Raw genomic sequence first — 25,166 nt, 5'->3', positions numbered from 1 at the left:
TATTGTTATTTTTTCCAGGGTGCAGGGAGGTTGCTTTTTTTTTTTTTTTTTTTTTTTTTTGGTGACCTACCTTCGCAGCGAGGAAACGGGTGGTCCCAGTTGCGGGTGGTGCCGTGCTCACAGGTGAGGATGGAATGTCCCATCAGTTGATATCCAGGCAGACACTCGAAGGAAATGGACTGGCCCACATTATAGCCTGCGCCGACCACCACTCCATAACGGAAAGGTTCTGGATCTGGGCATTCCTGTAGCTCATATGCTGTAGCAAAAATAAGAACAAATGATATTTATTTAAATGATGGATTCTTTTACTTAAAAAAATATATATTTTAAGGTTAAATTTTGTGATGATAATTGCAAATTATGTTTTCATTAATTGTGGAAATCTCTGCAGTGTCAGAATGAGGCAGGATGTTGGAGCGACATCTCGGCGACAAATCCAAATCTGGTCATTACATTTTTTTAGCTAAAAATGTATTTTGTTAAGGTTTTTTTTTCTGAAGTATTATGCAATAGTTTTCCATTAAGCTACAAAGGAAAACTGTAGGGCTAAAGGGTTTTTTCTTGTTTTCTGAGGAAAGAACATTTTCAATTCAGCTCTCTTCCAAAATCTCTGACAAGACTTTATACATTAAATAAATATACTCCTTTAAAAAGTAGTTCCTGTATTATCTTTGTAAACGTCGAAAGAGTACCAGTGGTGATGCTGTGTTCGGCACATGAACAAATCAGTCTAATGGCCATTTATGTAATTTTTGAACAAATCTGTAGTGCTCTACACTAATAAAGAGTTGGAAAGTGATTAACGTAAATCCCTATATCTTTCAAATACAGTATATCACAAGGTTCTAAGAGATTTCACAGAGTAGTTTTCTTTCTTTTCTTTTTTTTTACATTTCCACACTTTCCTTTTTGGCCTACATCCTAGCCAGGTAAAGACATCACATGTTTTTCTTCTCTTTGACTTCGTACTCTCATCTACTGCTAAGTGGCCAATGCTTTTGTAATGATCCTTCATTTTTCATTTTAGTTGCTTGAAGTACTAAAAAAAGGACGATATTGACTTAGTAGTTTTGGAGTTTGTTCTGTGACCAGTGGGTGGCTTTGGAGTCCTCTGACTTGATGAAACATACGATTGCAGATCATTTACCATATAAACAGGTTTCTCAAAATCTCAATGATTTTGTCAGTTTTAATCACAAATACAGCCTAACTAGGGCTGAACATTTATTATTTTCCCTCAAGACACCAGTATGGGAACAAAAACACTTCATAGCCACCAGTTCCAAAATCTTTGATCACTTAAAAAATTAGACGATTAATACTCACTTTTTTTATTCTTCTCACATAGTTAAGCTCAAATGTTTTCAGAGTACAGCAAAGATATATATATATATATGAAAGGAAGAGTTCTTTTGCTACAAACATTTTAGAGGGGACTATAAATCCCAATTCATATCAAGCAGATGACACAGCATCCTAAACTCCTGTGGGTTTAAGAATGGCTAGAGTTCACACACCGGCATCCAGACCATTTGTTTTTGTGTTTTATACAATGCACCCTACCTGTATTTTACATTTCCAATTCCCCATCAATATATCATTGTTGTTCCAATCTCTTTTCCTTCTCTCTTCCCCTCAGCCAGGGGAGCTTGCAGGAGGAAAAAAAAACCCCACAAGAGGCACATTTTGAATTGCGCTGCTGGAGTATGATGCAGTTACTGGAGGTACTGAAGGTAAATAATTGTCACTTTTCCCCCTTTAGGATACACGAGTAGAGCAGGCAGTGAGCCTTGATGGCAGGGATATAAAAATGACTAAAGGATTTGATTTCTATGGATTGCAGCTTCCCTTTGTGGAAGATAACTCATGCAAATACTGCAGAAAGAGGGAATTTGCAAACACAAAGCTTGATTTATATGCTAATTTGCACATAATTATGTAAATGAACAATGCCACCTTTCGATTTGCTGGCACGCTTGTTGAATCATTAAAATACAAACTTTGGTAGCCTGTTGCATGTTTAGATAAGGGCAATTTGCCTAATGGAGATAGCAATGTAGCCTTGGAAAATGATGCGACTTCTCCAAAGTTTTTCATGCTTTCAACCACAAATTACAATGTATTTGGACATCAATGTGACAGACCAACACAACCTCTCCTTACCCTGATATCCCTAAATAAAATCCATGGCAAATAGTTCCTTTTAAAAGTTGATCAATTATTAGGGTTCAGTGCTCTTCTTCCTGCTAAGCTTCGAATAAGTCAAGACCACTAGCACTGCCGAATCCAAACAAAAATGAAAGAATTTTACGTCCACTTTGCAATCATGCACTTCTTTGTGTTAGTCTATCCCATAAACTCAATATTACAGCCAAGTTTGTGTTTGTAACATCTCAAAACGTGAAAAGGTTGCAGAGGTATGAATACTTTAGCATTGTAAGTGTATTCATTGATGACAGAGTGAACTTCATTATGGCTATTTTGGATTAATCATTAATCTAATAGCCCCATAGAAAGAAACAGCATGTCCATTTTGTCTAAATGTAAAGGTAAGTTGTAAGCCTCCTGACCACATATTTTTCTTCTTGCTTGGGTTCTTACCTTGATACTCGAACCTGAAACCTGGTTTGTTCTGCGAGTGGTCACTGTGGAAATAAACTGTGGTCTCGTGGGAGGTAGTGAGAAGAGGTGACGGGACGTCCTGGCCGCTGAATCGACCAATCACAGCACTGGTATCAAGAGGCCCGTTCCGTATCTCTAGGAAGTCGTGGTTGGCCTCCGTTGAGAAGTTAAGGAACTGTACGTGGGCTCCTGGGACAAATAGGGTGGAAAAATAGTTTTGATAACAAAAAATTGGAATTAGAAACTGAAACCCAGTCCTATTGCGCATAATCTTTAATGTGAATGAGTTGCAGAATACGGCCACATTTCGTCTTCTGCAGGTACATAAAAAGTCAACTCGATATGCTCTGAAAGTCGCTGATGATGCTTACCATAACCGACTGGCAGGTATATTCTCCAGGTGCAATCACTGTTGCTAGGGTAGTTGCCAGGGAAACCAGGACTGAGAATCATTCCCTCCATCTCCTCCCGGATTCCACCACATTGTGCTAATGGAGTCCAGACAAAGCATTTAATCAGCATAATGCAAACAATAAACCAATTAAATCAAGAATTTTCCACATTAGTATATGAATGCATACATATACATTCCTGTGTAACACAGTGAGTTGTTTGGCAGTGTAAGTTATAATCTGTCGTGTTTTAATGATTAATTAAATTGAATGCCTTTCTCTTCATTGTATAGATTAGACTACAGGGAAATTGTTCTCTTACCCACCAGAAGAGCACCAAACACTCACACCTATCAGTGAACAAGCAATGATATTAAAGCCAATCATCTTTCTTTAACCTGAGATTAGGTCAAAGCTGCAACAAGTATCATCAAGATCTTTGAATTTCTTTTTGTTTGACCTCTTTCCTAAGACCAATATGCTTTAGGGGTTTCAGGATTCAGATAAATCCCTCCACTGTGTCTAGAGGGCAGGTCTATGGAGACCATTGAAACACAGTTGTATAATAAATAAACAAATGTTTTATGTCTGATTAAATAAAATAGCATCTTATTTTTAATTAAAACAGAATACTGCCCCTTATGAATTAACCAACTTTTCAGAAACGAGAACATCTGTGAAAATTAATTACTTCACGGATTCTCAGCAGAAGGAATATCTTCTGCTCTCAGATCCTGCCCCGAAATTAATACATTAATTAAAAAAAAAAAAAGGATGAGAAGTGGGAATAACAGTAAAACATTCGGCCATCTCCATGGAAATGAGAGACAAGCTGCTGTGGAAAAAAGCTAAATAAATAAATAAATAAATAAAAATAAAAAAATAAGAAACAAATACAATACAGTAGATTAAGAATTAAATAGACAAAAAATGTACAGACGTCAGAGTGGGAAGGAAAAAAAACAGGAAAATGGGGTGTGTGTGGCAGTGTTTCTCAGATAGGGGATAAGTGCAGGGTTGAACACTATCCTGTAGGAGCCAGTTGTAATCAGAAAACTGCTGATGCCTGTAAACACGATGAATCTTCCTCCCGTTTCATCCAATCAGTGTTGAGATGGAACTAATTAGGCAATAGTAGGTTGTTCCAATAAGCACAGCTCATTTGTCAAGGCTATTTCACAGGCAGAAACACTTTACAAAAGAGAGTGGGAACCTAATACATTTTCTTTCATTGAATTCACTCAATTTTCCAAGGTTAAATGCTACATTCATTTGAAAATAAAAATGAAAAAAAAAAAAAAAAATCAAAAACAAAAACCAATTTCTATACCTTTTGATTGCTTTGAAAAGAAGAAGAGGAGGTGTGTGTGTGTGTGTGTGTGTGTGTGTGTGTGTGTGTGTGTGTGTGTGTGTGTGTGTGTGTGTGTGTGTGTGTGTGTGAGGAAGGCCATCTCTGGCATGTGTATGATTTTTTGTTGCCAGAACACGGTGAAGGAAAGGCATAAAGTAAGAAAAAAACCACATTAAAACATATACCAAAATCTGCCATTTAAAGGCTGACAAACCTATACCCTTGATCTTGATTAAGCAGAAAATCAAAAGCACCAAAAGAAACATGGAAAGGAAGTGATGGGGATGCGGGGTAGTAAAAGGACAATGATGCATGAGCTAAATTTTAACGACTGTTTTACTGAAAACTGAATATTCGCCCCCGTTTTAAGTGTTTTGTAGCCTCTAAAATGTTTTCTTTTAAAGTTGGTCTATATTTAGCTCCATACATCTTCCCAACAATCTTCCCTGTTTCCACAGGAGAAGCTAAAAAATGAATGCAGGTCACATTTTTCAGATTTTCATTCAAAATACATGCATCATTTTCCTTCCACCTAACAAATACTTTTGAGTTGAGTTTGTAATTGGAAAGTAAAAGAAAAATGGAAAAAGTTAAAGGGGTTTCAATATTTTAACAAAACACTGTATGACTCAAAATAACAAAGTTGAGTCTTACAATGTTATTTCATGCCACAACGAGCGAGAAGTAGGTGAAAGCAGATTATAGAGCGACAAAAAAGCTTTACCAATACAGAGAGGAGGAGGATAGTTCCACCGTCTGACGGTTCCAGGCATGCAGGTGATGTGAGAATTCCCCTGCAAGGACAGTCCGTGTTAATACACAGAACAACAGATGAATCAAACTGTCACTCATCGGCGGCTGTAATTATTTGAGCCAGCTTCTCTTTTCCAGATGACCATCGAAGGAGGCTACGCGACTACATTAACCAAAAGTGTTGCAAAATATTGCAGGTTCAGCTGTATTTTTGAGATGCTTAAGTATGAAAAATGTACAGACCCAATAGAACGTGGTTACGTAGAATGGGCTTAACAATTTTCTCTGAAATTTGCCTTTCAGAGTTCTGCAACAAAGATATAAACTGCCCCACATTGGAAATGTGTGTATAGTCGCACTAAGATCAAGTGCTTGTTACGACAAACCGAAAGGTTGAGACTTCCTACTGACTTCGGTGTCAAGTCTTTGAACTTCTGGAATATACTCGTCCTCACATCTCTTAATGGGTTACTGCAGCTGGAAGGGTTCACAGGATGTTCAGAAAATATTTAGCTTGAGGAATAATACCTTCATTTTGACTCGCTGTGCTATTTTTATCTATCAGATTTAATGATTTGTAATCAAAGGCGAGAAGAACATTTATTACAATAGAACTTCCTCAAGAAGCAGCAGAAATAAAAAAAAATGAGTTAATAGATCTGCAGCCAATTAAACTCCTACCAGTAATTCATCATTTTTAAAACAGGATTTTGTTAACATATAAGGTGCTTTGGAAAAACGTCCTTTTTATGCTGTGCATCATGGATGAGGTACGCAATTTCACCGTTTGGCTCATCGATGTTCCCCCTGACAGGGCTGGTGGTAAAACACCAAAATCCTGTTTTTCCTCAATATCCCAGAAAAAAAAAAGAAACGGGTTTTAAAAGGCTTGGCTTTGATGTTGGGGATAATTATTTATTCACATGTTTACCATTTATTCAGTTAAATTATTCAGTTTAGTTAAAAGTTATCTTTTCGCTTGGTTTTCAGCATTGGATGTATTTTTATTTATTTATTTTTTTGCTCCAAAAAGCTGTTTGAGGGCTCCATGCCCAGCAGTTGTTGCTATGGAAATGCAATCTACCACAACCTTCTTCCTTGCAGCTTCACTGCAAACAACTCGTGTGCATTGCCGCCGCCCTGTGATACTGTCAGCATTTTGCATGTAGTCATATTTGCAGGTTGCAAACAGCTTGGTAATGTGGCAGCAATCATGCATTGAAAACCAGGTGGAGGGTTAAAACCATGCTGGTTTAGGGAAACAAAATGAACTGCACAATGCACGGATGTGAAGCAAAACTGATTTCTATATCTAATTTGGAAAAAAAGACAAAAACAATGAAAGTGCTTCAAAATTAGATCTAACAAACTAAAGTTAAAACTTTTATTTTCAAAACCACAGCTAAAGGGACCTAATCCTGCCCAATTGTGTTTCCTGGAACTTAAAGTCATGTTCGAGCCATTAAAACCGTGCTAATGATCCCTCTGTGCTCCTAAAAGAAAAACTCAGATGCACCACAAATGGAGTCATAAACTGTTTAAAAAGCACCAAGCCAAAATGTTGAAACAGCGTTAAAAAAAAAAAAAAAAAAAACTTTTCTGCTGGACTTTGTTTGAGGAAGTGACTCCAAAGACATTCTGTCTTCAGGCTTTTGCTTATGGATTAAAATGTATGTTTGGAGTCACTGGGATGCATAACACAATATCAGTCTAATCCCAGCTGTAAAAGTGAATCTTCTGGCAAACAGTGTGGCTCCTGGTTGGATTAATGACTCTAAGAGACCCACTTGCCAAAAAAGGTTTTCTTGAAGTTTTCGATTTGTTTGTGTCAAGGACATTATTCCAGAAGCTATACAGGTTTTTCACATTGATGGTGTTAAGTTTTACCAAAGTTTTAAAAGGTTGTTTTTTTCCTAAAATTTCCTGTCATACATTTCCTAAAGAAAATTAAATCATTTTGCCACACAAAATATAAATATAGAAACTGGTTACAGATTTTGAGATCTAACAAGTTTGTTTTTTCACTTTTTTTCTTGGCATTATATGATCTAACGTAAAGGTGAGCCTCCTGAGGCATTGCTCAACTCGTTCTTAACCATTTTGCTTTAAAATAATAGACTCATTATAGAATACAATCAGTGTTCACACTTGAATTAATTGAGTTGATAATGACAGCCTTTTATTCTATGAAATTAAATATTTACTTGAGGGCTCTTATGAAGATCAGTTTTCTTTCTTAATTGTTGCAAGCATAACTAAATGTAAATTCAGTTAGCACCTTTCAAAAAGGTCAAAATGGAACAAAACCTGAAATGTATGAAAATCGTGACCAATTCTTTTGTTACATTCCTTGGACATTTTTATTTATACACTAACTGTAAAGATGTCATAAAAAAAAACCCATCAATGTAGTTTTGAGGGTCATTTGTGACTGAACTCCATATGAAAGCAGAAGAGTTTACCTGGAGAGTATAGCCGGGTTCACAGTGAAAAGACACCACATTATTCATCTGAAGACGCTCCCCGATCTTGATGCCATTCATGGGAACTACAGGTTCTGGGCAGCTGGTCAGAGAGACGGCTGAAGAGACCAAGAAGAAGAAGAAAACAAAGACGGAAAAAAAAAAAAAAGTCAAACAATTACGCTTCATATAAGAGATTTAAAAGGAAAAATGTGGCATCCTTAAAAAAATACGAGAAGGTATTCTTTAACACCGACTCATGCTTGATCTAAGTGGAATGGCCTTGTGCTTTTCTACTTACTTTTGTATTCCAGCCTGAATCCGGCAGCGGACACGCTAATATCGGAGAAGAAGTGAAGGTAGAGTTGGTTTGAGGTGCTGTTGAGGAGAGCGGGGACCGTTGTACCTAGGAGAGAAGATTAATAGTGGAAGTCAGCAATGCAATCTCCTCCATAGGCTGGCCATGACTTACTGCATGCGTCACTGGCAAACGGCTAAAGAGACAGACTTTTTCACTTCAGTTAGGGGGATTTTTTTTGTAGGAAATTTATGTGCATAACTGACTCCAAAAAAAAGCACAGATTGCCTTGCAAAAGTATGTAAATCTCAAACTTTTTCCTCATGTTTTTCAGGTTGCAAGCAAACTTTTATGCACTTTCCAGGGACTGTGGAAGACATCACAAAGTAGTGTATATACTTTGTAAAACCTGACTGGAGTATGATCTTGCCTGTTACGTAAATGGGTTTTAACCAAGCTAAAGACAAAATTCGCTTTACCTGAGAAGCTGCCCAGGAGTGTGTCAGTGTTGTCGCCTCCATCAAACACCTCCAGTGAGTCCCAGTTCTGCTCCGTGACAAAGCTGATTACTTGGATCTACGAGACCAAAGTAAATACTAGTTTAACACTAAAAAGGGTGAATAGATTCAGGGAGTAGATCAGAAATGGTATGGTTAAAAAAAAAAAAAAAAAAGAAAAAAAAGAAAAAGGAAGCAACTAGCAAAAGCTACAGATAAAGAATAATGAGGTTGAGACGCAATAAAAAATGTATGCAAAGAAGTTTTGGAAGTAATTTAGCTGAAAACTTTTCTAACTTTCAGACCGGGACACATGCAGCTTCTGCAACATTTTTACCATAAAACGGCAAAAAAAAAAAAAAAAAAATCCCACAATAAAAAAGGAATTCATCTTTTTTCCATTCCCTCTTTACTACAGGAGTGGCTAGCAAAATCACTGGGTATAAGTGCTTTAAGCACACCAGGCCTCAGACGATAATTAGACCTGTGAAAGAAATTGAATAAATCTAACAAGGGAGTGTATCTAGTTACTCTCCATTTTTTTAAGAACTACCTTGATGAGCTGTGTTAAAGTTTTAAGCACTCAATTTTCAATAAGAATTACTAAGGGTTCATTAAATGCAACATAGGTATATTAAATAAAGGCAAAATGAGCATAAAGGTACTAAAAACTGTCTTGGATGATGAAAAGTAGCCACTCTGAGGGGAAAGTGCAGGCTCGCAGCTCACAATAGTTGCCCCCAGAAGAAGGATTTAAACTTATATTTGATGGGTTCTGACTGAATTTCATGCCCACCAAAAAATTTGTGAAACTGCTCGAGCGATAGATTAAAATTGATGTTTGACATCAGCCATGCTGTGTCAGCTGCTGCAAATTTACCCTGGGACACTGGTTTAAAATGTATATTCACTCATGCAGTGTTCTCTGTGTCATCCCTCATTTTTACACTTCCTCCATGCCTTCCTTTCAGTTCGCCTCACGCACTCATTCCTCTGCCTTCTTCAGCTGCCTGTGATGGCTATAGATCGGATATGGGCCAATTAAAGGGGCTGCAGGGGCTCTGGTGCACTGGGTTCCTGGGGAGACGAGGCAGATCACAGATTGATCTTTCATTAGGGGGCCGCAGCAAATGTGCCAACAAGGCACCTCGCTCCTCTAAGTTCTCTTTTGGCTCGAGACACTCCAATCTAATGTGTTTCTGGTCGCTGGTAGAAGAGAGCAAGAGAGAGGCCAGCACAAGGAACGTGAAAAAGGAACAAGCAGGGAACAGGGAGCCATCTGCTACTGTGTGTATGAAAACAGAGTACAACCCCCGTGTGTTTAACTGGACAAAGCTTGTAGTTATGAGCATTTTTATTCATGTTGTAATTTGTGCGAAGTGTCGCCATAGTAACTTGTCTGCTCGGACTTTTGCTCGATTTAAAATCAGAGCGTCGGCGAGGTTCGCGGATAAAGCAGAATGCTAAGTGGACCTGTGGCCCGTCTCGTGTGTTTGACCTGCAAGGACACCGAGCTGAGGAGGGGGAGCTAATAGCTGAGGGACGCCACTGAGGTCATTAAGCACAAAGGCTGGAACGCGGGGCTAAAAAACTTTTCCGGCCGGCGCCTCCTCCGGGACCCGGCCCGAGTTCCAGCAAGGTTTCATCACAAACGTATCAAAAAGAATAACAATATGCAAAACCGAGTGAACTCCCAGGAAAGAGAGGCGAGGTAATTGAGGAAGCAGTGACATATAAATTCATTTCGAGTTGAGGGATCTCGAGTTTCTAGAAAATTGATCTTCAGAATTGCATTTGGAGCCTGAGCAAGGTCAGTTTCTAGCCACTGTCTTATACCCAGAGAAGCTAAAATGGTGCCCTTGATATGATGGAATATGGATTCATCAGTGACCCTTTGGAATGCCAATGGCTTGAGCCACATGATGCAGAAGTATTTCTAAAATTTGATAAAAAAAAACAAAAACAAAAACACTTCTGTTCATGTTACATTTGATCAGTGTTGCCAAAATCCTTTTTCATGCCCCGCAGTGATCAAAATTTTTTTTTTTTTTCACGAACCCCATCGACCCCCTAAAACGGAATCCTTAGATGCAGTTTTACCAGTTTGAGAAACAAAAAAATGTCTACATCCAATGGGCCGTCTCTGTCCGAATCGTGTGATACTCCACAATTACAGGGTTGCTTAACTGACAAAGAAAATGCAAAAAGGCCAGCGCAAAATGTTGCACACTAAGACCATTTCAGTAATTGCTCAAGATATCAAGCCCTATAACCTCATTACAAAAAAATGCTGCAAACATTTGACAACCAGTACACAGGAGCAAATTTACACCTTTTTGTCCCCCCACAAAAGTCCAAACTGACAGTATTGCCTGTTTTCTCTGTCTGAGTCTAATTAATATATTTTGAAGGGCAGGTTTGTTTACACAGACTTCATAATCCATTTTATTTGTTTTTGGTTTATTTATGTTGGATAATTAAAGTGTCTTCCAGTTCCAATTTTAAATGTTCTTTAGAAATTAGTATTGATCTTTGAGAGGGTGTACTTGCATTAATATGCCATTATTATTATATAATTTAACAAAACAACAATTTTACCATTTATCGCAATCATTTCTAGGATGGTATATTGTCCAGCAAAATGTGTTATTGCGACAGGTTTACGTGTTACTTTATATAAAGATTCACACTCTCTTATCAGCAAGCCTCAAAGATGTGCATTCAATTCTCTGTTGAAAATATGAAGGGCTTACTTCAAAGGGCTTATTTTCGATATCATATGTAAAAGTCAAACAAACGCAGATTTGTATATACCGTTACATATTTTGTGCTGCCAGAAATCGGCACATTCCATCCATGTGTGACAATCCTAACGTCCGGGAGAGGTGTGAGAACACTGAGCAAATAAATCGACAAACAAACCTGGATCCCCGATCCTTCAGGAACAGTAATCTTCCACACACAGTTCAGGCTGTTGAGGTAAGGTTCAGGGTAGCCTGGAGATAAGATGGTGCCAGTCCGATGGGTCAGATTACCTCCGCATGGAACTGCAGCAAGAAAAGGAGCAATTTTTATTAGCTTAAAAGATGGAAGAAGCAGCATAGCTGAATATTGCAATGGTAATATGATTTTTCAGCTACCGCTGTGCTAAAAACACTCTGTTTAATCGGCCTTTCACTTTGTGTTTTGAACATCAGAATTATGATGCATGTCTCGCATCAATGACGTAAATGTCGGATAAAATGCATCACAGTCGATCAGACTGCAGACACTTTGAAAAGTATCGCATATGTCTCTTCTTTAATGCCATGTACTGTAGTGGCATTGAAGATCAGACTTCTTTTGGTGTGAAAAGATAATTGGGTTGTTCAGATTGTAGACAAACACTTCGATATAGATTACATTAGGGTAAAAAAAAAAAAAAAGAAAAAAAAAAAGAAACCTGTGTACTGTTTATTCCATTTCACAGCAAAACAAACTGTGGGTTTTAACGTACATTGTATAATCCCAACAAAATGCATGGAAATTTGTGGATGTAATATGTAATGTTCAAGTGCTATGGAAGATTTTTCAGTGCGCTATATTTTTGAGACCTGTACTACAAACTTTTTAGACAAAGTTTATGATGAACAAGCCTTGCAGGGTACATCCTTTAATTCCCCAATCATGACAACAAGAAAAAGTTGCGCCAAACACCTCTCCTGCCGACTGTCATCTATATTCATCAGATGAGTCTTTCCTGCCTTTTGTGCCAAATTCACATCTGGTGACAACATCTGCTTGTGTTACGTCCTGTGTGTGTGAAGACCATGTGTTATTGTCAATACTGTCCATGTTGTCATGTCTGTTTCTATCGGTGTGTATTTTTGACCCCGAACATGGCCTGCACCTGTGTGCCTCACGGCTAAATCTCTCCGCATCAGTGCAGGTGATGGCCTGCAGCTGACAGCTGTGAGAAGACAGGGTTTTAACTCTTAGGGTGTCACATGAGAAGCAGACACAGAGCAAACAAGGGAAAGCTGGTTCTGGTTAGCAAACAAGCTAATTAGTGAAACTGAAAGGAAGTGGAAAAAGCTGCAAAACCGCCCCCCCAACAAAACAAAACCACACAGACTGCTAAAAATAGTTTAATTGTAAGCCGTAAGTGTTTGATTTTAGCATTGATTTCCTACCGATGCAGCTGGGTATGGAGCTGTTCCACTGTGCCAGGGCATTGGGGACTGTTAAGCATTCAATGGCACTCGATCCCTCCAGGATGTAGCCAGGGCTGCACTCAAAGCGGACCACCGCGCCAACGGCAAAGTTGTTGCCCATGCGCCGACCGTTCCGTGGCTCAGGGACTGAACTGCATTGGGTGGCGCTGGTCCTTGGTACCGCTATGAATGGGGGGGGGGGAATAAAGAGTTTGCATGGGTTTTAATAAGTTACTTTTGATAAACAAGATCTCACTGCTTATAAAGCAAGTTAATACTTAGTATGATGAAATAAGTGATACGAAAACAGCTTCACCTCGTCTTGGCAGGCCATCATTTCATTTACGATATAAATGCAAGACTAAATTATTTATTCATTAAACTTTCTCAAGCGCTGACTTTGCCTTTGGATAGCTGTGGTAAATGTCACTACTGCTACAGTACATTGTTTAAGGAAAACAATAACAGAAAATAGAAATCCCTCTACACTGTAACCCCACCCCTCCGCCCCCCTGTAGTCACCACAAGTAACTAAAACAATGGCTGAAGTTAATTAATTCAGTCAATAATTCACAAGTCTCTCAATACAGGGAGAGGCCTGTGTGCCAGTGGGCTCTGCACTTACCCTGATAGACCAGATGGAATCCTCTGGAGCTGGATTGGCCTTTAGCTGTAAAGCGGATCAGGATTTGATTGGAGGTCGCTAACGGCAACGACTCACCTGAGAGAGAAGGCAGGTTTTAAGCAAAGGGCAACCTTGAGGGCTCCGTTTCAATGGGTGCATATTGTCAAAAGATTTCAAGGTAATATTTTGTCGTTTGCTGCTATGTGTTGATGCTAATGAGTCATGCAAGTAGAAAGAAAAATATATTTTTTCATTTGCCGACTTTGAGACTGCAGTTATTGTAAGCTCAGTAAAATGTGCTGCTGCTGCGAAAGGCTTTTATTAAAAAAAAATAAAAATAGGGACTAACTTTTCAGTAATAAGTAGCATGATGGTACCTGGTAGAGATTTCACAATATAATTCTACATGAAAATCCCCCAATATTTTACATCAAAGGGAAATTAGTCCCTTTTATCTAGTTGTTGCTAGTAGGTGCATTTGACTGGTGGAGTAATCCCAAGCTTTTATTATAAGCCCCACATATAAAAGTGAGTAATTTAAGCATAAGATGGTTGTATCCATGCATCCAGCAGCATTTTGGAAAGCCTATGGAAAAAATATATATAAACAAGATGAAGATGGTTTGTAAATACAGAAAAAAAAGTTTATTTGGTTAAATGTAGATGCTAACAAAACTAAAATTGGTTTCCATTTCAGGCTGCACTTCAACAGATCATTTAAATTAACGAACTGCATTTAATCATCTCTAGTCTAATTGAAGAAAAATAAAGAAATCGATCACTTTGAGTTTAAGACACCTTTGTTTTACTTGAAGATACACAAAAGATTTATGTTTTTAAACTTTTCTGGCATTGTGAAGACTTTAGAAATAGTCAAATATATATATATATTAAAAAACTACAATGTACAATATGTACAAGTCAGATCTGGACTGGAGTATTTTACACTTACTGTAGATTATTTAAAACAGTTCAAAAAGAAAGCAACTAAATCAACTGAGAACATAATTAAACTATTGTTAGAATATATATATAAAAAAAAACAATTCAGCTAAACCGAAGCTAGTCTCATTCTTGTGAAGCCCATATTTTAAACTGTCTCGTCTTATTACCTGTATGTATTGCTACACATTCCACAAGGTGAAGCAGCTACATCGTATTTTTATACCGAGCAAATTATTTATAAGAGGGAATTATTAATAGACACACAGGAGTGAAGCTCACACTTTCAGCACTCTTAGACATAATGGCCTGCAGGGCCTTATTGAATACAACAAAGATTTGTATTTCTTGTTTCTTAATGTTCGGTTGTCCATTTTAGCACCCATCCTTCCTTTTTTTTTTTTTTTTTTTTTCCTCCAGTAAAGCAGCTTGAGGTTCCTCATATGTGAATAGGGCTTCACAAGTATGGGAGATTCTTACATCGCCTAATATCAGGATATTACTTAGACTTACAGTCAAATCTACAACTAATCGTGGCTTGGAGCTAGGAAGTTGGAGCCTACGCCTCCCTCTGTGTCCTCCTCTTCTAAGGTCAAAGTGATTTGGCTTATTTTCTATGTCTTTGTTGACAATATCTCCTAATGAGCAGGTCATTACTGACGTGTCTGCATTGATTAGGAACAGTGTGGCAGGTGCTCAAGATGTGGCTGGAAGGACTACATCCCTTGTTGGCTGTAATTCACTGCCATGTAATCAAGATCAAGGTTGATTTTTTTTTTTTTTTACCTGCTGCTTGCGGCCCTCCACAATCAAGCACCTTCTTATGTTAACTGCAGATTGCAGAGGCAAAAATCAAGGGCCCCCTGACCAGGACTGATGAGATTTTTAAGGATATAAAAAGTCAAATAAATAACTTTGAATAAATTTCCTTTTCACAAAACACCACAATTTAGTGTGCAATTGTTAAAAATCCAAGCAACCAATTAGCTCATTTCTACTCAGAAAGTAAAAATGAGCATTTAGATGAAGCTCTTGTTTGTACAGTTTACCAAGAAAAAAACACACGTGCAAATGCAGAATTAAAATTCAGCCCTCATTAAATTAATCTCAGCCGAAATATCTGACATGAAACAGTCAAATACTGTACATAAGCCACATAGCAGACCAAACCAGCGTAAGCATTGAATCTAGAATAACTACAGAGATCCAGACCTCAAGAGGTGGAATCTGACATAACTGTTTGAAGGAAACTCCTCACAGTTGGTCTCCATGAATGAGTTTTGTTGAAAAAAATCTGTTAAAGTGCTATTTGTATGTTTCTACAGAGCAAACATGTGAAAGAAGATACTCTAGCGAGACAAACAAAACAGTTTGAAATGTAGAACACTATCTGCAGAGACCAATTATGCTGCCCGTCTCCTTGAACACACCATCCCCATGGCGAAATGTGATAATGACAGCATCATGCTGAGGGGCAGCTTGTCCTTGGCGGAAACAGGCAAACTACAGTACTCTGAGCTGATGGTACTAAAGACAAAGGCAGCACAATTCTGGAAGAAAGTGTGTTAAAAGCCAAGGGGAAAAGAAAAAACAGCAACAATCCTCCCCACCACCTCCCCCCCAAAAAACAAGACTGAACCAGAGGTTCACATTCCAGGAGAAATGCAACCATAAAGATACTTTAGATGAAAGTAGGGCTGTAGCAATATGGTGTAGAAATAAAATTATACATTTTTCATTCTCTTTCTTTTCATTCAAACAAAAAAAGTATTTTCAAAAACCTGCTTTTATTTCAATTATTCCCTCAGGGAGTTGAACTGAATTCAAAGTCCAGCTGTGAAACATGCTCGTAAAAAAAGACGGCAAGTCTGGGGTGGGCCGGCATCATACTGAGCTATGGAAGCCCACAAAGCATATTGGTGGAAACATAAAAACAAAACAAAAACAAACAAAAACAACAACTTCATTTTCAAAAAATGTAATAGTCTTAACAGCAAATTCAGTTAATTGATCATTTATTTATTGCCTGGCCTTAGATCAAAGCACATTCATATGCAAAGTCCAGACCCAAGTCTGGTTGAGTATTTGTCAAGACTTGAAAATTGCTGTTCACCAGATACTCACTGTCCAGTGCAGCAGCTCTGGTGACACTTCAGAACTAAGAATTGGTAGAAATGTGCAACGTTGAGAGAGCTACCTCAAAAGACATCAACTTGTTACTGCCGCAAAATATTTTCCTGAGTTTTAAAGCCATGCGTGTTCGTCCTTTCCAGCGATGGACTATTTTGTGCTGTTGTGAATAGATTAAAAAGTCCCTGGCATATTAATACTTTCGTAAGACGCTGTATGAGTGCACGACAACATAAAAGATTTATCACTGTAAACAATGACATAGGAAGAAAATATGTTTTTAATGTATACGTTGAAGTGACTTTTTGAATCCTCATTAGCTTCCCCTGTAATTACACACAAAAATCCCCTCATTGTTGTCAGTCAACACATTCCCCCCACCCCCAAAACATGATATGAAGTGTGGGCACCTCAGTCTCTGCTTCTCTTTCTTACTCTGTTTGAGCTGCCAACTGGCTCTCTGCAGTGAATCTCATTACTCTATGTCTGCTTGCTGTCACACTCTAGTGGGAGGTAGACGCGGTTAACCCCAGAGGCAGCATCTGTGTGTGAACTAGTGAGTCTATATTTTGTGCAAAAGTTTCGCTCAGTTTTTTGGTGTCGTTTCTGAAAATTTAAATGCAGTGGGTCCAAATTTCAAATACCTAATAATGAATCATCATTGTTACTGCTCCGCTTTCACTACAGGACTGCTGAGGCATGCTGGGTGGTTTATTAGAAGAAGTACTTCAAACAAGGCTATACTTGGGTTGGCGTTTCATAATTTGCCCTGAGTGGCAGGTATTCATCCACGCGCACCAAAGGCATGTCAGCATGAAACTGATCTGACCGGCGGCAACTTTCCAGATCTGAACCAGTTTGCAACGAAGCGATTTTCTGCTCTGGTATATGGAAGGACTGACAAGGACAGATTTGACTTTGTCTGGAATTCGGCGATCAAAATTCAGAGGCAGTTGATTCAGATACGAGCATCATGAAAAATAATGTGAAAAAATTACTGCTCCAGCTGTTGCATCAATTCAATCAGCTTTAGAGAGAGAAGAAGAAGAAGAAAAAAAAAAAAGATGAAGCCCTGTGGGAGCTACAGCAAGCAGATTTTACATTTTCTGGAAACAAAGTTCTGAATTTATTTAGCAGCATGCTACCAGTAAAACAGAGGCAGAAAAATGCACACTGGCAATATAACTGGTCAAACTTTAATAGACTCCTCAGTCCCTCGTGTTAGATGACCATGAGGGTGGAAATTGCCTTTTTTTTCCAATGAGTTTGAAAATTTGCATTTAGATAAGTCTTCTTGATTTCTTTATTCAGAGCTTTCATCCAATCTTGCCTACATGCTGTCACCTTCTTCTAATTCCCACCTTTTATTGTTCATTTATTCTTCTTTGCCTTTTCTTCTTTTATTCTGTTTGTCCCCAATAATTCACAATCATTGCCTTTTCTTCTCAAAGATTGCCTTTCCTAGGCATCTGAGAGTGAGTAACATATTGCTGAATGCATTAGTCTGACTAATTTAATGTAATGTGCTTTCTAAGGTTAACTAATAACAGTGAATTGGCTTGTGTTTTGATTACTGTAATTTTCTCAGCCTGACAAATAACACATAACCATTCAGTAAAAAAAATAAAAAAAATAAAAAAAAATGAAGTGAAATATTAACTGCGCTCAATTACACATTTTAGAAATTGACAGAAAGTGGGATTGGATTTGAAAGATTGTAGATCTGCGTAATTCTATGCTTTGCTTTCTGCACACCTGTTTGGTAGGTACAGATAGAGAATATCGGTTTATAGACACCTTAATGACAGTTACAAAGCAGCATAGTGCAACACAGATGTTTCTCTTTCTTAAGTACATCAGGTCTGCCATGTTTGGTTGGATAACTCAGTGAACCCGTCACCCAAAGTACTTAGTTATTACAGCATCTTGTTTACTGAACTGCAAATTGACTTTTCTAAGGCTGTGTTACACTCAAACCAAAATATTTGTATCCCTAAGGTTAGCGAGCCGAACTGAACAAGAACAGTTTCTCAAAGTAAAAATTGGAATCAAATGTATCTGAAGTTGAGATATAAAATATTGTATTTTGAATGACAATTAATGTATATTCATACACATTTTTGATAAAACATAAGTTCTTGGTTGCAAAGCCGTCATTAAATTATAGTATGTAACTTTATTGATTGTCTTGTTGATACAGAAAGTAAGCATGGATGTGTCAATGCTGCATGTTCAACAAAGTGCCTACATGTAGGTACGTTATGATGTAAAACGTCAATGCATTTTTTGTGGTAGCCCAACACAAAATTGTGAAGTTGAAGGAAACTGATGCTCGTTTCTTTTGTCTGACATAAAACTCAAGTTTTAAGGCAAGGTTATATAGATAAACAATATCACAGGATTTAAACATTTCATGGAGCATGATTCCATCCATCTATTGATCCATCCATCCATCCCTGCCTGTCTGTCTGTGAAGGGTAAAGTCTGTCTCCTTATCTAATGACAGGCTGGTTAAAAAAAAAGGAGGCCCATGGTATTCTGCAGGTATTAATAATATGGGCTTAATAATACACACAAAAGAAAAAACAAAAACATTTTTGAAATGAATCCATAAAAGTCACATTTGAACAATAAATGTGAAAGAAGCTAATCTGCTCTGATAACATGTAACTTTCTGGCACACAGAAAAGCCTAGCTGTGCTTGGAAACCTAACACTAGTCATGACTCAGATCACATTAACTCCATGCTAAAACATGTTGGTCATAGCAACATGCTATACATTTTTTTTGTCTTAAAGAAAAGGAAGATGGTCAGAGTTGAGGATAAATGACACTAAATACAGGACAAGATGAGCAAAACTTGTTAATGGCTGCAGAATACTTGACAGAGGGAGATATGCTCAACTATGAGCAGAAAATGACTTGAAGCAAATATTCAGAAATACATATTCATGGATTATAATTCAAACATATTTATGCATTGTAATAACCTGGCAAAATTCAAACTTAAATTCAACTGAAAATTTCTGGCAAAAGTGAAAAGAAATTGCTGCAGTAACTATTCACCCAGTGAAACCGCTTGAACTAGCAAAACTATTCCATCTCTCGATAAACTAATGTTAACAAACCTCACAAGATTTGACAACAAAATGTACAAGTCAGTACAGCTGAATGAAAAGGCATTACATTTTCAAATTTTTGTTTTGAAAAAAGAAATGAATGATTTTCCTTCACATTCCACTATTCTTCACCACTTTGAAGAAGTGGAGCAGACGGATAGATGTATGGCTCAGAAGGCAAAGTGGCTCTTTGTAAGGCCACTTTGCCTTATAAAGCTCCCAACAAGAAACCTGACAAAAAGTAGCCACAACATTTTGGATGTGCAAAGGTGCTGAACCTTTGCACATCCAGACAGCGGCACACTTAACCATGATGAATGTCAAAGCCAGCTATTTTCAACTTTAACTTTTATGAATTAGATAGACTTGAATAAGCAGAAGCCATAGTTATATTAGCAAAAACAACTTGGGATAACAATCGCACCATGCACCTCAGTGTGATTAGGTGATGTAGTTCGATACAGATCACTATAAAAATGCATGTACAATACCTGTGTGCGCTCCAGAAAGTGAGCTGAGAACCCGGGAATGTTGTGTTGGTCCATCATAAACCTCCACTATGTCATTCAGAGCAGTCTGGAAGAAGGCGAACTGGCTGAACACCACTGGGAAAGAGACGCAGACAGAGCAAGGAACAAAAGATGAAAAATGAACCGAAAGCGCTGCCTGCAAGAGTCACAGAAAATGCTCTTCAGTTTATTTAAGATGACTAAAGACTCATAAAAATAGTGCTCTGCTTTATCCAGATTTTTTAAAAAGAAGAGGGTTATCAACAGCAATTTCAGTCAAGATTATGCTGACAGTTATGATAACAAAAACCAAAAACCGACATTACAAGGGGGATCAGGAAACCTGTCTGGGCTTGATGGCCTGTCAGTACGCAGGGATTTACAGAGACAGGCAATCTGTCAAATGATGTGGAGCTAAAACTCCACTACAGAGCTTTCATCGTCTTAACCAAGATGTAAAACCGGTTTTCCTTTAAGAAAAGTCAGGCTTTTTATAGTCAATCATCTAGTTTTTTATAAAAGGAGCTGGTTAAAGAGGAGGACGAATAAGAGAGAAATACTCAACAGAGGCAGTATGGATAATGGTTACCTACTTTTTGATGGTCCCCTACAGTCTTCTATTTTCAACAGGACCCAGCATTGGGAATTTTCTCCCAATTTTAAATATGTTCTTGCACATTTCTATTATCATTGTCAATAAGGTAAAACCATTGGTCACAGTGATACCCACCCAGCCATCCGCACTGGGTAAAATACCCTATTATTAGCCTGGCGCATGAGCCTAATGAGAAGCTGGAAGAATGAAGAAAAAAAGCTTTTGCTTTTCTGCACGACAAAGTGAGCTGCCTTGGGCTTTGCCGTCATTATCCAGGAAAATGCAAATGTGAATTTTAATCATTTCAATTTTATTTTATTTTTTTTCTTTCTCACTGTGACCTCAGTCAGTGAAATACGCAGATGATTGGGTTCAAGAGAGGTGCATAAAGGCTTCAACAGTCAGAAGACAGGGGTGAAATAAACCCAAAGTCAAACACAAGCTGATGCTTTTTTTTTGTGGGGGTAATTTAACCATGACAGGAGCTTTTCCCAGAAGAGACCTGATGCTGATAACTCATTAAAAAAAGCCTGTGGTTGGAGGAAAAGTAGAGATAAAAACCGAGCAAGAGCAAACAGTCTGCTTGAGAATGTGATGCAGAGAGACATCCTGGGCAAGTAAGCGAAGGCCATTTTGAATTGATTCATTTGAGCTGTATTCAGCATTGTTTTGCCTTCCAAATAATTTGATGCCTGTGTAGTATCTGATAAGACATTGGAGGGAAAGGATGACCTTTAAGATGGAAGAGCCAAAAAACAGGAGTGTAACTCAAGAAAATATGAAGCTTTCAGGCGGCAATTATATATATTTTTTGTCTGTGCTTGTGTGTAGGCGTGTTTTTGATAAACACGGTGAATAAGTAGTGTGCTTCGTAATGAAGCACACTACTTATTCTACCGATGTACCGTGAAAGATAAAAAAAAAAAGAAATGTAAGTCCTGTGGAAATGCTTCTGTCAGTCACTGTGTGATTTTACTTTTGAGTAGAATAAAGTAGGATACATGCATTCAACAAAGCTCTCAGGAGTAGCAGCTTGATTAGAGGTGAAAAAGCAGCGACTGTGTGAGCTTTTAACAGTTTAACACCAGATTGCTTTCGTGTGCCTTTCCTGTCACTGAGAATATTCAGATACCGGGGAAAGAAAAAAAAAAAAGAGTTTCCCTCTGTTTTTTCCAGTAGTAAGAAAATAACACAGTTCAGTAAGGAAGAAGAATATAGTTTCTGTTTGATCACAGCTTCTTGGGGGGATTGCTGAATGATTTTATTATAAACAAACACAAATAACCCACTTTACAGACTCCCACACAAAAACAACAACAACAAAAAAAAAACAAAAAAAAACAAAAAAACATGGCTTACCATAATCCTTGGGCACGACTACAGAGTACAAACAGGTTCGAGCACTGGTATAGTTGCCAGGGAAACCGGGGGACAAGACTACTCCCTCTAATCCGGAGTACTGTCCACCACATGGCGCTGCAGAGAAACATGGGGATCAAACATGAAGAGGGACCATAAAGTGGGAGCAGGCAGACATAAAAGGAAGGTCTAACGGTAACAGGGGAAGGTTCCATTTCTACTCCTCTCCATCCTCTCTGTTCCATCATTCCTAAATTACTTTTCTTGTGTGATTGGGGTTTGGATGGAAGATGTCCCTGGTGGTTGCCACAGTGAAATTGCCATGTTTTCCAAGTGTCCATCTGGGTTAGCCTGGGTGTGATGAGGCCAGAGCCTCCTCTCCAAGTTAAAGCCCCTGAAAATGCTCTGTGCGAGCTTGGATATTTGTAGGGCTGCTGTCCAGAGGTATCTAAATATATGTGAAGATCACTTAAAGGTCAATTTACTTCCGCAATAACACTCATATGATAAATAGAATTTTCCCTCCAAGTGCAAATGTCTAGAGTGTCGCTAGAAATCGTGAAAGCCAGATTGCGGCGCACTTCTAACAGGTTTGGCTTTGTTGTGTTGGTAAACTCCATGCTCTCTGCTGCTGCTACTGTTACCGTTGTTTTTTACTGTGTTGTTTCTTCTTAAACTGTGAAAGCAGTTTGAGAAAATGCAATGCTTCTGTGCACAGCATCCCCCACCACATAGCTCTGTATTAAAACAGTGATGTTGATTTTTTTTTTATTTTATTTTATTTTATTTTATTTTGGAGTGTGAGCCAAAACGCCTATGAACTACTCTCTACAAGCCCAGAAAGATTGAAATGAGTTCTTCCACTTATTCTCGGCAGCTCGTATGGGATGCCAGTAATGCCCAAGTGTTTTTTGTGGTTCTATCGGATTTTGCGCTCAATGCAGAATCCTCTAGGATGAACAACACAGCAGGTTTACTCCACATATGTAATAGTGGCGTTTCTTTGTCTGTATTGTGGCTAAAATATGCTCTGAACCTTTAATTCAATTCAGTTAAAAAAAGTATTGTGTTAATCCCAGAAGGAAATTAAACATGTCCATATTTTTCTCAGTTCACATTTTTCTAAAGAGGAAATTTAAAGCAGATATGGGTAAGAAAAACATAAAATAAAAATGATGCTCTCCATAAAACACTCTTAACATTTTTTTAAAACAGAGTTAATGACTATTATGCTGAAAATAACTGGTTACGAGGGCTTCCCAATATTCAATGTGTTCTCAAATATATATTTTTTAACATACAAACTGCCTCGTCGAATCACATAAATTTGTATTCATGGATTCAACTTTTTTACATAATATTCAAATTTTATGACAAAATTAATTCAGGGCTTTCATTAACTGTAAGCCATAACCATTAAAGCTAACCGAGATAAACAGACAGATAAAGATATCTCACTCTGAGGAAAAGACCTACGCAAGTGATTTTAGTATCAAGCCTTATGATTTTGTTTAGCAACCGTTTCTCAATTAAAAACAGGATGTAGAACTTTCTGAGTTGAATTATAGCCATCCAGTCATATTTGAATGTCCCTGGATGTCAGTGGATTTGTGTGACTGAACTGGATTGTACAGCCAGTACAAGTGTGTAGCAAGCGTTCCACCCGACACGCCGAGTCTGAAGCAGGTTCTGTGCTGTCAAGGTATCTTTTACCAGCTTTCCAGGGGTTCATGCATTGCGTGCGGTAGCTGTGTCAAAGGAGTATCAGAGAGTGACGCAGTTCCCTCTGAGTGTAAGGGGAAGATATGCAAAGCAGGCTGCTCTCTTCTGAAACTTCAGAATAAATCAAAACTACACTTGCATATTTTCACAAAACCCACACAGCTCGGCAAATATGTACCTGCGGGACATATCTCAGTAGAAACGCAACACATGATGATTTAGCCATATGAATGTTTACGTGCGATAAACCTATAAGCGCGAGGCATGGTTTGTGCTCTGAACAATCAACTCCAGATGTCAGTGTTTACCCATGCAGATGGGTTTGGGCTTGTTCCAGCTCGGCTTGCCGTCTCCCCCCATGATGCAAGTGAGCGTCGGGTCTCCCTCCAGTGTGTAGCCGCTGTCGCAGTGGTAGGTGACAGTGGAGCCCAGCTTGAGATCGGTGCCCACCCGTGTCCCGTTACGAACCAGGCCAGGTTCGAAGCAAGATTCCCTGGGGTTTTCTGTGGCGAGAAGAAACAGAGAGGAAACTCTGTGACAGATGGAAGCACGTGGTTTTCAATAATGATTTTTTTTTTTTTTTTTGCTGCACTAGATATGCTGGAATAGAAAATGTTATGCGCCCGAGGGTATTTATACACTTGGTTTTCCAACTCCTTTTCTTTATGGCTGTTTTTTTTTTTTTCCTCCCCTGTTTTCCCAGTTTTCTGCAACTCTGTGCTCTGTCCAGCTTTCAGTAAATATATCTCAATGACTGCCACTTTTTCTCCAGCCCTTGACACTAGCCTCTCATCTGTGGCTACTAGGGTATGTATGGTTGTGAAAACAGACAGGCAGCTGATTGAAAGTGGCATGGCTCTGGCCCAAGGTCTGCTGACTGTACACAACCGCTTCTCAAACAACATTTCTCTGTGCTCTTAACTTGAGAAGACAATGCACATACGCGAGCTTTCTTTATCAAACGCGCGCAAATACACGCCCTGCCCTGCCAAAGCTCCCTCTCACACGCTCTGCATTTAACCACATATCAATCACCAACCCTGAGGTCGTAAGATAGATGTCTTGCTTAATTTAGCAGCACATTGTTCTAGGTGCAAAATGTGCATGTGAGATGCAGCCTGTCAATTTGGCACACTTCACACCCTTTCAGCTAAGATAAACATAGGAAAGATGCCCGAAGCCATTTAGTTCACTCCTAAGCACAGCAGATTCGGTTCTCAGAGCAAACTTTAATATTTGATGACTTGACACACAAAAGAGAAGGTGGGTCAAAAGTTTTTCAGTTGTAAGGGGAAAATAAATAAATAATAAAAAAATATCACCTAAAACTCAACACATGACAAAAATATGTAAAATAGTCTGTCAATAATTTGATGAATACAAGCTCCGAACAGAAAAAAAAAAAAAAGAAGAGAGGCATCACTGGAATTTCATTGAAGGTGAATATATATATATATATATATATATATATATATATATATATATATATATATATATATATATATATATATATATATATTTTTTTTTTTTTTTTTTTTTTTTTTTTTTTTAAAAAATTTAAAAGTTTTTGTTTCTCTTGTCTGGCTTTTTTAAA

General features: G+C 38.2%; 1 protein-coding gene across 1 annotated transcript in view; it reads right to left on the bottom strand.

Annotated features, from left to right (window-relative positions):
* LOC106950454 (CUB and sushi domain-containing protein 1-like) overlaps positions 1-25,166 on the bottom strand; it is a gene marked incomplete at its 5' end in the record, with an annotated part of 102,709 nt that overhangs the window by 55,149 nt on the left and 22,394 nt on the right. Inside the window, 13 exons of the mRNA XM_015037328.1 lie at positions 71-259; positions 2,605-2,814; positions 2,997-3,113; positions 5,093-5,162; positions 7,584-7,702; positions 7,885-7,989; positions 8,361-8,457; positions 11,301-11,425; positions 12,551-12,754; positions 13,197-13,292; positions 19,879-19,992; positions 21,851-21,967; positions 23,881-24,075. Coding sequence (XP_014892814.1) covers positions 71-259; positions 2,605-2,814; positions 2,997-3,113; positions 5,093-5,162; positions 7,584-7,702; positions 7,885-7,989; positions 8,361-8,457; positions 11,301-11,425; positions 12,551-12,754; positions 13,197-13,292; positions 19,879-19,992; positions 21,851-21,967; positions 23,881-24,075 — 1,758 coding nt within the window. The remainder of the gene's footprint in view (positions 1-70; positions 260-2,604; positions 2,815-2,996; positions 3,114-5,092; positions 5,163-7,583; positions 7,703-7,884; positions 7,990-8,360; positions 8,458-11,300; positions 11,426-12,550; positions 12,755-13,196; positions 13,293-19,878; positions 19,993-21,850; positions 21,968-23,880; positions 24,076-25,166) is intronic.

The sequence above is a fragment of the Poecilia latipinna genome, unplaced genomic scaffold (genome assembly GCF_001443285.1).
Source record: "Poecilia latipinna isolate Pla-1442-1.1 unplaced genomic scaffold, P_latipinna-1.0 Scaffold401, whole genome shotgun sequence".
Lineage (NCBI taxonomy): Eukaryota > Metazoa > Chordata > Actinopteri > Cyprinodontiformes > Poeciliidae > Poecilia > Poecilia latipinna.
Note: the sequence above shows the minus strand (reverse complement) of the source record. Positions and strands in the feature narration are given on the sequence as shown.